The 14,746-nt window shown below is 45.4% G+C and overlaps 1 protein-coding gene across 3 annotated transcripts in view; it reads left to right on the top strand.

The window, feature by feature from the left end:
- HYAL2 (hyaluronidase 2) overlaps positions 1-4,930 on the top strand; it is a 72,650-nt gene extending 67,720 nt beyond the window's left edge. For all 3 annotated transcript variants that reach the window (XM_048491291.1, XM_048491289.1, XM_048491290.1), the window contains 2 exons: positions 2,386-2,475; positions 3,365-4,930. In XM_048491291.1, the coding sequence (XP_048347248.1) occupies positions 2,386-2,475; positions 3,365-3,757 (483 nt within the window). In that variant the 3' untranslated portion in view covers positions 3,758-4,930. The remainder of the gene's footprint in view (positions 1-2,385; positions 2,476-3,364) is intronic.
- The last annotated feature ends 9,816 nt before the right edge of the window (positions 4,931-14,746 follow it).

Consider the following 14,746-nt stretch of genomic DNA (forward strand, 5'->3'; position numbering starts at 1 on the left):
CCGAGATTTAAGATCAGCTGAGCTTAGATTAGATTCAAGTAGAAGGCAAATAGAGGTTGGCAGGAGGACGGAGAAGAGGCACTGGCATTGGACACGCTTGAGGGAGGCAGGGGCATCATCTTCCGTCAGGGTTTCCCTTCCTCCATGAGATCGTGGGTTAATGCGCTCTGCCAGAGTTTAGGGAAACCAGCCGCCATTAAAATTAAGCTGTGTGACAAAAGTCTGTTATTCAGAAAATGAGGGAGGAAGGGCGAAGGCGGCGCGAGGAGGAGGAAGCTGACGGGCCTTGATCTGAGCCAAGGAGAGTTTGAAGAGGCGGGGGAAGCAAGTGAGGGCAGAAGAGGAGGTACAGGCGTCCAAATTAGTGGATAGAAATTCGGGGTGAAATTGAAGGTGAAAGATGTCGAAGGAGGTGACCTACAGCAAGGGAGCCATGAGTCTGCCGGTAGCTGATGGCGACATAACATTGTCTCCACGTCAGTAGTACAGTGACACCCGGTAGCGGAGCTCTGTAGAAAAGAGTCGCCCGATGTTTTCCCAATCCTTAAGATTCACCGTATCCCCTAGGAAGTACCATGGACATTGAGCTTCAATCTCCTCAACCACCCCATTTGCGCTCCCCACCTCTCTTTGGCGGAGACCCTGCCGCATTTCATGCTAACTTTTAGTTAGATTACGCATTCTTGTCATAAGCCCTGCTTTTACCAGCTCCCATACTCACGGCAAGTTCCGTCGGGCCGAGAGAGAGTGTCCTAGGGCCGAAGTCTTTCTGGATCTGCCGATCCAGAAGGACGAAGCGATACCCGGCGGTAGTCCCTGGATGCGCCTCGATCCAGCGGACTTGATTACCCTTCGGCCCTTTCCCAGGCGGCAGTGAGCAGGGTGGAGGTTTAAAGAGAGTTCCGGTTTCGGCACCAGCTTGTAGTCATCCCCGCCCGGGGCCATTACGTAGGAGGAATAGGCGAGGCAGCGGGAGGGAGGTTTCATCTGGTGGAGAGCGTCCTTTAACAGGAAGCGTGAGATTTAGTGGATCCTGACAACTCTGCCCCTGTGCTGGTCTCTCTGGCACCTTTTATTAGGGTTTCATTGTGGGCGTGTAAAGGAGGTGGGTAGGGAGATGAGCGGGAGACCGGGAGACCTGGAGATCATCATGTGATGCATGATCTCACCTGGCTACGTGCGGAGAGGAGCGTAAGCGTCTGAGCCTAATCCTCACCTGGGGGCAAGACCATTGTCCCTGCGCCCGGTGACTGAGCCAGACAGTTCATGACCCGTGACTCATAGGGGGATGAGGAGTGGGGGTGCGGTGTGACCAGAAGGCCGTAGGTCCGTTGGCGTTCCAACGTTCTACCACGGTGCTGCTGGGTCAGCAGTGCATTACTACAGAGGGCCCAAATAGGCTTGGAGTGCTGTCTTGGGTATGGAAGGGCACCTGCTTTCCTCCCAAACCCCTTTCCTGTACCAAAATAGACCTGGAAGGGGGAGTTATTCCCCCATTTTTTGCTGCTTGATATGGAGTACTCTGTATGCAGCAAAAGTTTTTTGTATAGGAATACAGCTGGGGGCGGGGGTGCAGCAGGAGCCCTCCCTCCTTCCTGTGGCAGTGTTCAAAGCCTGTTTGGGCTCTGGTTTATTATTTTCTTAAACTATTCTCTGCAGCTGCTGTGTGGTAGTGGAGAACCTGGACCCAACTCTTTACACAAATCTGTTGTTTGGCCTTAGACATGGTACAATTACAAAAGTAAGGCTTCCAAGTATACAGATTACAAAGGTTGGATGTTAGAGAGTTGTAGGAGTTAAAGTGTTGGACTTGCTTCTGGAAGACCCAGATTTGAACTCCTCGTCTGCCATTATAGCAGATCAACTTGGGCTTGGCCTATGGCTAAATGAATGAACAAGTGTTCATCTCGTATGATGATTGTGTGCATCCAGATCTGTGAATGAAAATCAGATCCATGTAGACAAACAGTGCAGGGGCACCTTAAAACAGTATTTGATTGATTGTCATGGAGTGCATTGACCTGGTTGTGGGCAGTCCTTTCCACTCTCAGCCCTTCTTTGTAAACATAGGGGCCAAACACCCTGCAGTAATGTAAAGCATCCTATATTAGAAACTGAATTGCTGCTCCCATCCACATGCTGGCCAGGCAAATCTGTTAACTTGACCAGTCTGAAAAGAGCATTCCATTTGTTATCATACATTTTACAAAGGACACCGATTTTCTTTCTCTCTCCTATAGCCTTGGAATCAGTGTTGTAATGTTTCTAGAGGCTTTTGTATTCCTTAAGAAGGGACAGCAATAGAAATCGGAGAATATCCTATGCATTTTTTTTGATGTTGGGCATCTAAACTAACTAAAGATCTGGTTGCCTGTTTCCCTACAGATGGATTTGGTCTCCACCATTGGTGAGAGTGCTGCCTTGGGGGCTGCTGGAGCTATTTTCTGGGGAGATGCAGACTACACCAAAAGTCGGGTATGTATAGCCTTCCTTTTGCTCACGAGATTGTTCTACAAATAGCCTAGCCATACTGGTCTCCATGGGATCCTTAATCTCATTGATTGCCTGTTTCCTTATCAAGAACTTAGTGAGGCTTTTCCAGGTCATTTTTGTTGACAACTACAAGTTTTCTCAGTAAACTCTTGGAAAAATAGATAGCATATGATGTGATGCTTAATAGGGTGGTGGTTTAGGTATCAGTGGATGGAAGAGGCACATGTAGGCATAGCCTATTTGGAGGTAGTGACTGGTTCATGGAAGGGTTATTTTGTTCCCACTCTGATCCCAATTTCAGGTATATAGAGTTATCGCCAAGCAGGTGCAGGGTTTGAGTAGTAGCACTGCTGTGTGGACTTCCTGCTACAGTCCCTTACTTGCAAGTGATTTTGTGCAGACTTGTAGTGGAGGCAGGATAACTGGACTCTGACAAGCATCTTTGGAACCTTCCTGCAACAATAGAGATCCACAAGGAAATTGTTATTGGAGATCTTTGAGCTAAAAATGTATGTTATCAGTCCTCTAAATGTTTTAAGCCACCTTTTTAAGCTAAATAATGCTTCTTTGCTACTCAACAGAAAACTGAAGAAAAGGGCTATGGCAGAAATCCTGGGTAAACTTTTTTAGGACAAGTCTTTTTGAAATTAGTGAGGTTTGGGCTACTTGCTTCATAAGAAATCTGCAACAGTGGCTTATAACACACCCTAGATTTCTACCCACTTCCTTTGCTTGCTGATTGTGATAACATAGGAGGAAATTTTGCCACGTCTTGTGACTATGCCATTGTGTGCCACAGTTTCTGGTCTAGTCTTTTATCAGTTCGATGTATTCCCTGCTCCCAATTCATTTGGTATTGTCTCTTCTGCAGGAAACCTGCCAAGTCATTAAAAATTACCTAGAGAAGGAACTTGGTCCTTACATCATCAATGTGACGACCGCAGCTGAACTCTGCAGCCAGACTTTGTGCAACAGTCATGGGCGTTGCCTACGCCAAGCCAGCAATGCCAGCGTCTTCCTGCATCTCAATCCAGCCAGCTTCCTGATTCATTACAATGACAACAAACTTGTGGCTGACGGAAAGCTCTCTCAAGCTGACATTACCTTCCTACGGACTCACTTCCTATGTCACTGCTACCAGGGATGGCATGGAGAAGGATGTGAGGGGCGGCTGAACCCTCCAGGTGGTGGCTCCTCCTACCTTTGCAGTAACCTGGGACTCCAGTTGCTCACCACACTCTTTCTTCTGGCTTTCTTGCATTAGGCTGCCTCTAACTGAAACCTCCGTGGCTGCAAACTAGTTCCTGGAGTATAGTGTGAGAGAAGGGTTTGTGATAGGCAACGAGGGTAGCCAGAAGGAAGAAATAGGAGCCACCAGCCTCTCTTTTGTATCTTATTTAGCAGTGATGTAGCAGATCTCCTATTTAAGTGACTGTCCTACCTCTCCTGTCTTGCCACTGGCCCTTTAAGCGGCAAAAGAAAAAAGACCCTTCTCCCCACTGATAGGTTTTTTCCCCCTGTTTGCAGACAGGTGGACTACTGGAGGAGAAAACAGTGTTAGGGACTGGCAGAGGTGGGAGACTGGCATAAAGTGCGGCCTGATCTGCCTTTCCTGCTGCTGATGTGGTGACCTCTGCTGCCCCTGGCCTTGGGTTGTCTGAATGTGCCACCGATAAGAGTGCCTTGGATTAGCTGCCCAAAGGAAAGCAGGGCTTGGAGGGTGGCAGGTGGGAAGAAACTAAGTGCCTGCTTTCGAGATTGGTTTTAGGCCTTGGCTGCCAGGACTGAGAAGGGAGTACTTGGCTCTTCTGTTGTAAGGAGGGGGAGGGCATAGTTAGTTAAGGCAGGAGTCCTAGAGCATACTTAGGCCTAGAAAAAGTGTGGTGGAGGAGCTGCTGTAGTGAGGAAAAATTGCTGCTGTGTGGAGTGTCTCTCAAGAATTCCCTTTAGGATAGAGGGTAGAGAAGGGGAGGAATGCTGTTCAGACACTGAGAAAAAAAGGTTGGGTCCAGTGGCACCTTTAAGACCAACAAAGTTTTATTCTTGGCATAAGCTTTCCTTTGCATGCTCACTTCTTCAGATTCAGGTATCTGAAGAAGTGTGCAAGCACATGAAAGCTTATGCCAAGAATAAAACTTTGTTGGTTTAAGAGTGCCACTGGACTCAAACTTTTTTCTGCTGCTTCAGACCAACACAACTACCCACCAACTACCCACCTGAATCCAGCCGCTGAGGATTATTCTGGAGAGTCATATCAGCTGTGGTGGGATGTTTGCTTCACGGAAGATGGGATGGGCTAGATAATATTGCCCAGCTGGTATTATTGGGGATTGAGATTGCTTTCCCTATCGTTATATGGCTGGAACAGAGTCAGTGCCCTGAGTATTGCAGGAAAAACCAAAATGTTTTACCTCAGAATTAAAAACACATGAGAGAATGGTTGTGTCTTGCATTGTGTGCCTGGGGTTCCTGTTGCCAGCGAGAGAACAGGAGGTTCTAGCTTCAAGCAGTATTTGCCTCCAGAGTGCAATAATATTTCCTTCCCTTTGAGTTGCTCCTTCTTCCGATACCTGTGGCTTATACAAAGGTTGGTTATGCTTCAGTGAGAATCCTAATTGGTTTGGTTCAAACTGTTCCCCTTGCCTGACATGTCCCTGACTCTTCCAGTCTTTAACGTGTGACCAGAAACTGGAGACCCCCTTACCCAAGGCCTACTGTCTTCAGCTCTCTCTCTAGCCCTTCTTTCTGAAGAAGGAAGGAGTTGTTGCTCAGCAGCACCTACTGCTCTTTGTCATTCAGGTGAGAGTTGGTAGCATGGCAGGAGCAATCAATTCACTTCATTGTCTTTGCCATCACCAGGCTTGTGGCAAAGGAGGGCTAAAGGGAGAGATCAGTCACCTCTTTACACTCTGCTAACATTAACCCAACACTAAGTCCAACTTCTCCTTTTAAAAAAGAACCTTTTATGGTATGCTTTTTGAGAGACGTGCTTTGTTTATCTTTCAACTGAGACACTTTTAGGAATGTGTCTGTCTCTGTTGGCTGGAGGTTTCTGAGCTGATGGTGGTTTGGTCATTTCCAAATACAGTGACACCAGTCTGGGGATTTATAGATGTCCACCTGGAAGTTTTATCTGAGGTTCTGAACAAGTTGGGTGACTGTGAGAGTAGAGTAAATGATTAAGCAGGGGGAAACTGCGGGCTGCTTGAGATGTCCCCAAAGGCAGAGTTGCCATTAAGTCTGTGGTTTTCTTGGCCTTCATAAACTGCATGATCATTGAGATTGAGGATATAGGAAACTGTACTTGACCTAGCTAACCATAAGATTCAGTCTGCCTACTGCCAGCAGCAGCCCTTTTCTGTGTTCTCAGCCAGAACTATAGTCTGTGGTCTGGCTGCCAAACACATAAGATGGAACACATAAGCTGAGACTCTGAGCTGTAGTGCTCCTTAGCCTAATCTTTGCCAATACACTGGACTGAATGTGATGGTAGCAAAGGCAATGGTTTTCCAAAACAAAACTCATTGCTTCACAAATCCAGTACTGTTGCCTAAGATGGAATCTTCTTCAGGAGAAATGAGAGGTTGCTTTTTGAAACCACCCCTTGTTACTTCACCTAAGATGGGTCTCTGATAGCACAGGGCTAATCCTGTGCTCTAGGGCTGCTAGTGAGCAAGGCAGGAATGAACACATTCTTCAAACCAGTAGATATCCTTCATGAGCTCTCCTGAATAAATTAAAAATGAAAAATTAGCCTGCTGCTCCATGAACAATGCTGCACCTGAACTACAAAATAAGAGAAGGTTGTGGCCAAGAGGGAAGGCTTTTGTCTTGGATGTGGGGCTGCTGCTGTTTCGTAGTACAGCATAATTCCCAGTAGAAATTCAGGAAAATAGTAAAAAGTAATATGAGCCATCTAAAATACCAGAGCTTCATGAATGTGCATATCTCTACTTTTAAAGTAGAAGTGTTCCTAATCTAGCCAAGGCTAACTCAGGGAGCTTTTGTTAGCTGCCCCTCAGTTTTTCCTTTGCTATCCTTTTGAGCTATATAGCCCATGACCACTTAAAAGGGTATCCAAAAGTGTAGAGGCAAAAGCATAGTTCTGTGAAAAATAAGTTTCTAGGGCAGCCCATTAAAAATCTTTAACAATTTGAATAATTGGACCAGTTAAGCCTTTCTGTGCGGTGCTGCTGGGAAAAGGATAGCAGATCTGTAAAGTTAGTTGATAACAGGAAGTTGAGTGGCCAGCTTGAGACAATGGGTGACTGTTATTTGGCTTGCTGATACAAAGTTTGTCTCTGCCTTGAAGCTGTGGAGCAGTTCTGCTGTCCTTTTGTTTCCCCTGCTGCATAGCTTGCCAAAACTAGAAATTCAAGCCTGAAGAAGAAGACTTGGTTGTTATACACTATTTTTCTCTATCTTTAAGGAATCTCAAAGCAGCATATAATAACCTTCCCTCCGCACACCAGACACCTTGTGAGGTAGGTGGGGCTTTGAGAGTTCCGAAAAACTGGGACTAGCCCAACGTCACCCAGCAGGCTTCATGTGTAGTAGTGGGGAAACAAAACTAGTTCTCCAGATTACAGTCTGCCACTCTTCACCATTAAGCCATGTTGGCTCTCTGCTCAGATATAAAGTTAATTGGGAGGGAGCCCAAGAGCCTGAGGATATTATGTTTTTTGGCAGTTTTAGTTATTATCTCTCTGTACAAACATGAACTAGTTAATTTCCTCTTGCCTAAAAACTGAGAAATACCCTTCTACGGCTGGTTTTTAAAACTAATCTCCCCTCAACGGCTTCTGTTGTACCAGGGTCAGTGTTGACTCAGGGGATGGTATGTCCTGTGGCTCTGCTCCATCCTTTAAGAGAGCACCCCCTAGTGCCACAAAAGAGCCAACAAATCAAAATGTCATGATCTTTCACTAGAGGAGTCTGCCACGGGTCATAATACAAATGTGTCAGTATTATTAGTACCTGCCAATAGCCACAGTCCATGCAGGCTTGTGCCAGAAGTGTTTGGTTCCCCTACTTATATTAAAGGCCACCAATGAGCTGGTGGTGGGTTACTGGGTGGCACAATGCCACGGCTTCTCTCCTCTTAAATCTTTTTCCCAGGAGCAGGCACATTCCCCCCGCCCCCATTTCTTATTTTTAGGTGTGAAGTCTTTCATAATCTCTTGGGGCTTGAGGAAAAGGTTTTTGCACACATTTCCATATATTCAAGACTCCGAATGAATTAGAAAGAGTTTCCCTGTTTTATTCTCTCTTCAGTCACTTAGATTGCATGGTTACGCCTCTCTGAGTCTAGAGTCTGTTTTGTGCTGTCAGGTTCAGTCTTTGGTTTGCTGTCACACGGTGCTTGGATAGAGTCTGCCTTTGTTTAAGGCCATGCCAGCTCCAGCAAGAGAACTTTTAAAAAATACTATTACTGAAAGAGAACTTTCAGAAGCCCTGTGAAATTCTTGGAAACATGGTATGAATACTTAAAGTGCGTTAAGGAACACATTGTAAGGGCCGGCCAGCCTGCTTTGCACACTCCAAATCTCACTCCTTATTTGTATGTCAAGATTAACTATCTTCCTGCTTTGGTACTCATAATCACAAGCAGCCATTGAAAGAGTAGGAAAATTTCACTGTTATCACTCTTCAGCTACTCTGGCTTTGAAAGAAGGTCTGTATTGTACAGTCACCAAGCAAGTATGGTGATCAGCTAGAGGACTAAAGTATGAAGTAAATGGTTTTGAAGTTTTCATTTTAGAAGAAACATAGAAGTCATCTTTGTGACAGGGATATACCACTTGTTATAAAGCTGTCTGTATGGGACAGACTCAAGTCTTTAGCATCTGCAAAGTGGAATATTGTAATTTCTTTACATGGCAGTAGTTGACATAGTTCTGAGGCAGATCACTTGCTTTATACAGTTCCTGGTGAAATCCTTAGCATTTCCAATTTGAAGGATTTCTGCAGGCTAGGTGGTTCAGTTGTCTGACTGTAAAAGGCAAATTATATGTTTATCTGGGAGAGAACAGCTACATGTTCTAGGCTGGATCATTACAGCTTTTCCATACAATTTCAGACAGGACATTAAGAATGATACATGCTGCAACAAGTCTTATTTAAGTTATGTGACCAATCTCTACAATGGAACAAAATTTTAAGGCTAAGAACTTTTTGTTTTCTTTTTTCCATGTTTTGCCCATCAAATTATTACCCAGTAGTTTCCAATACTTCTTATGATCAACCTCTTGACCATAACATCACAAACTAATACTACTATTTGGTAGTAGAGCACCTTTACTACCTAATTGTGCTGCCAATCATGGCCCAATAAGATCTGATCATGACATTTTCTCCACTGATGGGTAAAGTGGGAAATGTATTGTCGAAGGCTTTCACGGCCGGATTCTACTGGTTGTGTTGGGTTTTCCGGGCTGTGTGGCCATGGTCAGGTGGATCTTGTTCCTAATGTTTCGCCTGCATCTATGGCTGGCATCTTCAGAGGTGTATCACAGAGGGAAGTCTGTTACACACTGTGTCCAATGAGAAGGCTGGACACTGTGTAACAGACGTCCCTCTGTGATACACCTCTGAAGATGCCAGCCACAGATGCAGGCGAAACATTAGGAACAAGATCCACCAGACCATGGCCACACAGCTCAGAAAACCCACCACAACCAGTAAAATGGGAAAGTCTATATTTATCATGGGATATATTTTTCATTTTAAAACTTACTGGTGCATAATGTCTCTGATATAACCTTCTCTGATATAACCTTCATACAAACCTTTCCTACCACTCTATGTTTTGAATAACTTTGAATAATCTAATTAAATACATCTCCAATATTCAGAAGGTATTAATGATACTAACTAGCCTGGAGTCTCTGCACTAACCATAAACTGGCTAGGCAAAGTGATGATCCCTGGGGATTTTGTTTATGGCACACTGAGAAAGCTTTGTTCACATAACATGAATGTTTTTAATAGAATAAACAGAATTAGAAGTTTCACATAATAAAAAAACACTAAGAACACAGCCGTGCATTTTCAGGGCTACAATTCAAATAGAAGTTGTCCCTGAAATTGGCCTCCGTTCCTGCAGACTGGAAGATGGCCAATGTCACACCAATCTTTAAGAAAGGATGTAGGGGGATCCTGGAAATTACAGGCCAGTCAGTTTGACATCTGTTCCTGCTAAATTAGTAGAATCTATCATTAAAGATAAAATTATAAAACATGTGGAAAAGCAAGACCTGCTGAGGAAGACTCAGCATGGCTTTTACAGAGGCAAGTCTTGCCTTACAAACTTACCAGAGTTCTTTGAGGGTGTAAACAGGCATGTGGATAAGGGGGAACCAGTGGACATTGTCTACTTGGATTTCCAAAAGGCTTTTGACGAAGTTCCTCACCAGAGACTACTGAAAAAACTCAGCAATCAAGGAATAAGAGGGAAAGTCTTCCTATGGATTAAAAACTGGTTGAGAAACAGGAAGCAAAGGGTGGGTGTAAATAGAAAGTTCTCACAATGGAGAAATGTAGGGAGAAAGTTCTCACAATGGAGAAATGTCCGCCAAGGATCCGTTTTGGGACCAGTGCTCTTTAACCTATTCATAAATGACCTGGAAGTAGGGGTGGGTAGCGTGGTGGTCAAGTTTGAGGATAATACCAAATTATGTAGGGTGGTGAGAACCGCAAAGGATTGTGAAGAACTCTAAGGGGACTTTGATAAATTAGGTGAGTGGGCTCAGAAATGGCAAATGCAGTTCAATGTAGCAAAATGTAAAGTGATGCACATAGGGGCAAAAAATCCAAACTTCACATACATGCTACAGGGGTCAGTGCTATCAGTCACAGACCAGGAAAGGGTTTGGGCGTCTTAGTTGATAGTTCCATGGGAATGTCAACTCAGTGCATGGCAGCTGTGAAAAAGGCAAACTCTATGCTGGAGATAACTAGGAAAGGAATTGATAATAAAACTGCAAAGATTGTCATGCCCTTCTATAAAGCAGTGGTGCGACCGCACTTGGAGTACTGTATTCAGTTCTGGTCGCCACATCTCAAAAAGGATATTGAAGAGATAGAAAAAGTGCAGAGAAGGGCAGCGAGGATGATTGAGGGACTGGAGCACCTTCCTTATGAGGAGAGGCTGCAGTGTTTGGGACTCTTTAGTTTGGAGAGGAGACGTCCCTGCCCAATAGGGACTGGAGGTGCGTGTGTGCGGCGGTGCCACTGTTTGAATCTCACCACCATCGAAACCTGTTATTGAAATTTTTGGATCCCACCACTGGGCATACACTGAAAATACTGGGGGGAAGAATTAGGACTAATAAAAGGAAACATTTCTTCATGCAACATGTGATTGGTGTTTGGAATATGCTGCCACAAGAGGTGGTGATGGCCACTAACCTGGATAGCTTTCAAAGAGGCTTGGACAGATTTATGGAAGAGAAGTCAATCTATGGCTACCAATCTTGATCCTCCTTGATCTGAGATTGCAAATGCCTTAGCAGACCAGGTACTCGGGAGCAGCAGAAGGCCATTGCTTTCACATCCTGCATGTGAGCTCCCAAACAAGGCATCTGGTGGGCCACTGCGAGTAGCAAGCGATGGACTCTGGTGTGATCCAGCAGGCTCTTTCTTATGTTCTTAAGTTAGCCCATGCTATATTTTAAAGTGTGATTGAAGGACTGCAGAACCCCCAAGTTCTGTACCAGATATGGAAGGGAAGAAGGAAGGAAGAAGAGACAGGATTTCGTTTTCAAAGCCTTGGTACTTCATGCTCTTCCTCAACAGAAATGCAAAGCGTGACTATATGATTCATGACAATTTTCACATTAAGGAGATGAAGATGGGCCTAGTTTGGGTTTTCTGTAGCCACAGTAAAAACATAAGGCAAACCCCAGAAGATGGCTTTTAGGTAGTCTTTGAGACTCAGCAAATATGTACTTTGCTGAATCAGTGCCATGTGAGATGAGTTGCTGCCACTTTCCCTCATAAATAATGATTCTGAAAAGTAGGCTGGGCTGAGGCGAGAGCTGGTCAACTGGTGGCAGCCTCTGGCAGTTTATTACTAGTTGAAGAATGAATTCCTTGTCTGTGTAGCATGGAGAGAGAAGAGAGCAAGGAGAAGTCCTGGGATGTGGGATATGAGGGGGGAGGATGCTACAAGCTTAGAGAGGGAAGGAGAAAGGGCAAAAAAGGGAATTTGTGAGCAACAAAGAGCAAGGAAAGCCATTCTATCCCCCGCCCCCTTGCTGGGCACAATAAGCACCGTACCCTCAAACACCACAGGAGATGTAGTTTCCAGGGATAAGGCAAAACTTGATTGAATAACAGATGGGAGATGAAACGTACATTATTAACTAAGCTCAGGCAGGTGTGCTTTTTAAAACATTTTAACTAAATTCTACTTTCCATTACAAAAGCCACAGCCTGGAGAGAGAAATTTGAAGGTTGCAAGTGGGGAAGGGGGTACTTGTAGGCTACCAGAGGACAAGCCGGAGGGAAGGGGGGGTTCTAGTTCCCTAGCAGTAGGAGGTCCTGACTGTGGTCCTTTGCCAAGCCTGCCTTTCCTACAGCATGTGCTGTGGACTTTCCCTGTTCCCTGCTGGCAGCCCCACACTGCTGCCTTTTCATTCACCTGGTATTGGCAAGGCCTGGATGTCATTTGCCTGACCTGTCCCCCAGCCAGCAAAGCCTAGATGTCTATCAACAACTATTCTCTGATTTATCATGAGGAGCCAACTATTCTATACTGTCCAAGAGGACTAAATAAGACCGTGCACTTATTTGCACTTATTTGCTTCTTAATCATCTTTCTTACACCATTTCTCAGTTTTAGCCAAAGCCAACTTAATTCAACTAAAACCTCTGGCTTTCTTGGGAAATGATGTGATAAAGCAGCAACTCTGGACAAAAAAATACTGACTGCTGAGGGGCAAATGGAACAGGAAAGAAAGGCCCCACTCCCAGCCTGCCTTGCCTCTGTCCCCCAAAGGGGGGAATGGAGAAGGAGGTGCCTGGCAGACGTACTTGAGCAGGGTGCGGCCCAGCAGGACAGCCCTTTCCTATCCTATGGTGAGGCACCTTCATCTCCTGCTGGGTGAAATGCAGCTTGGTAGAGCAGTGCAGTCCCCATCCCTTTCTGGGCAAGATGAAACTATGAGAGCTGGCATCCTTTGCTGGGAGAAGTAAAGCTGGGCAGGACAGTCCATCCCTCACCACAGTGAGACCAGGCAGCAGCCCTGTACCCCATGGCAGGAAGGCTGGCTAGGCAGCTCTGTCTCAACCCTTTCTGGACAAGATGCCTGGTGGGTCCATACTGTCCCTTGCTGAACAAGGCAAAACTGGGCAGGGTGGCCCCATCTGGTCCTTCATCAGGCAAAGTGAAACTATGCAGGGCAGCCCTTCCCCATCCCTTACTGTGGGAAGTCTGGGCAGCTCCTTTCTTCTGCACAGCAAGGTTGAGCAGGACACCTCCCTCCCCCTGCCAGGCAGGGTTAGGGTTGCCAGGTGTCTTGTATTGTCTAGAACAGGACAGTATTTCCAATACTGTTCAGGAAATAAACAGATAAAATAGCAGACATTTAAATGTCTAGGATTTTTAGGGTTGCAAAGGAACTGGCCTGTAGGCAGCAGTGGCAAAAGTCAGCAAAGTCTACCATCTGCAGGGGCCAGTCGCAGAAGTAGAGGAGAGTTGGGGTCTGCTTCTAGCGTCCCTGTGGTTGCAAGTAAATTCAGAGTAAAATGGCAAAGAGCAGGTTAACTAAGAGCCAGTGTTGCATAGTGGTTAGAGTGTCAGACTAGCATCTCAGGGACCCAGCCAGGTTCAAATTCTGATTCTGCCATGGAAGCTTGCTGGGTGACCTTGGGCCAGCCTCATAATCTCAGCCTAACCTACTTCACTATGCAGGGCTACTCAGAAGTAGGTCCCAGAAGTAGGAACATGGATACATTTTTATCAAGTGTAACCAGTATTTTGGTTGAAATGATGTGCAAACCCTTGAGGGGAGGGTGAGACGGGGGGGGGGGCAGTATTGACCTTGATGGACAATCTGTACCTGATCTGCTTTATTTTTGCTGTAACTACTAATGCATGGCAAAACAACAACAAACCTTTGGAGGGTTCAAACATCATAATATTTAAAATACTAATTAAGTCAAATGAAAGATACTTTTACCTGCTCAGTAACCCTTCTCCCCGCATGTCAACACTATCTGATCAGGCCATAGTAGAAGGTTGCTCATGGCAGAGTCATAATGTGAAACTGAAATATGCTTGTGGGACCAGTGACTGGGGGTGGGTGGGTTTGAGAGTTAAAGATCAACTGAACAAGCATCAGTGACAGCACCAAGGGCAAGTTCACCCCTCCCTTCTTTTTGTCTCAGTCACGCCAGACAGTGACCATCAGCTACCCCAACCATGATCACTCATGGCTTGGATTCTAGTGCTGGGGTAAGGACCTTCTTCTGAGAAGCTAGAAAGGAGGGCTTGGGTTCACGTCTCACAGAATCTCAAAATGCTCAGAGTTCTCACACTAGAGCGAAGCAGTCATTCCTAAACTGACTATATTCCTGCACTCCTACACCCTCACAGCAGCATCAAAAGGCCCTTCACCCCACAAAAGCCACTGCAATCAGCATACCTCGATAAAATAGTCCTGTGGCACCTTAAAGAAAAAGAACATTTATTTTGATATACGTTTCTGTGATCCACAACTCACTTTCTCAGATATGTTCAGGGAAATCAAACTGAAAATTCTAGTTAAAGGAAACACTACAAATAGAAGGAGCGGGATTCCAAGTAAGCAGAATTCCCAGATTGATTTCCCTGCACATATCTGAGGAAGTGAGCACTGAGGGAAAGGCTTGTATTTAACTAAATGCTGGTAGTCTTTGAGATGCCACTGGATTTTTGTTTTGTTTTCCTTATAACAGGTCAACAGGTCTATCCCCTTTGCAGCCAGCACAGCTGCCATGATTCTTCACAATTTCGTCTTCTTCCTTAGGTGGCAGAAACCCCAGGCATATGCTCTTCACACTGCATAGGTCATTCAAAGGGACACAAGGTTTCGTCTTCATTACTCTCTTCCTCCATTAACTTCACTCTTCACAAGGCACAGCCAAGGGATGGAAGCAGCCCACAATCAACCCAAAACAATCTGACACATGACAGAAAGAAAGCACCCTTTGCAACATTTGCTAAGCAAGGGAAGGGGTGGTTGACCTGGGCTCTCCTATGCATAGCAAG

Source organism: Sphaerodactylus townsendi, linkage group LG03 (genome assembly GCF_021028975.2).
Source record: "Sphaerodactylus townsendi isolate TG3544 linkage group LG03, MPM_Stown_v2.3, whole genome shotgun sequence".
NCBI classification, from domain to species: domain Eukaryota; kingdom Metazoa; phylum Chordata; class Lepidosauria; order Squamata; family Sphaerodactylidae; genus Sphaerodactylus; species Sphaerodactylus townsendi.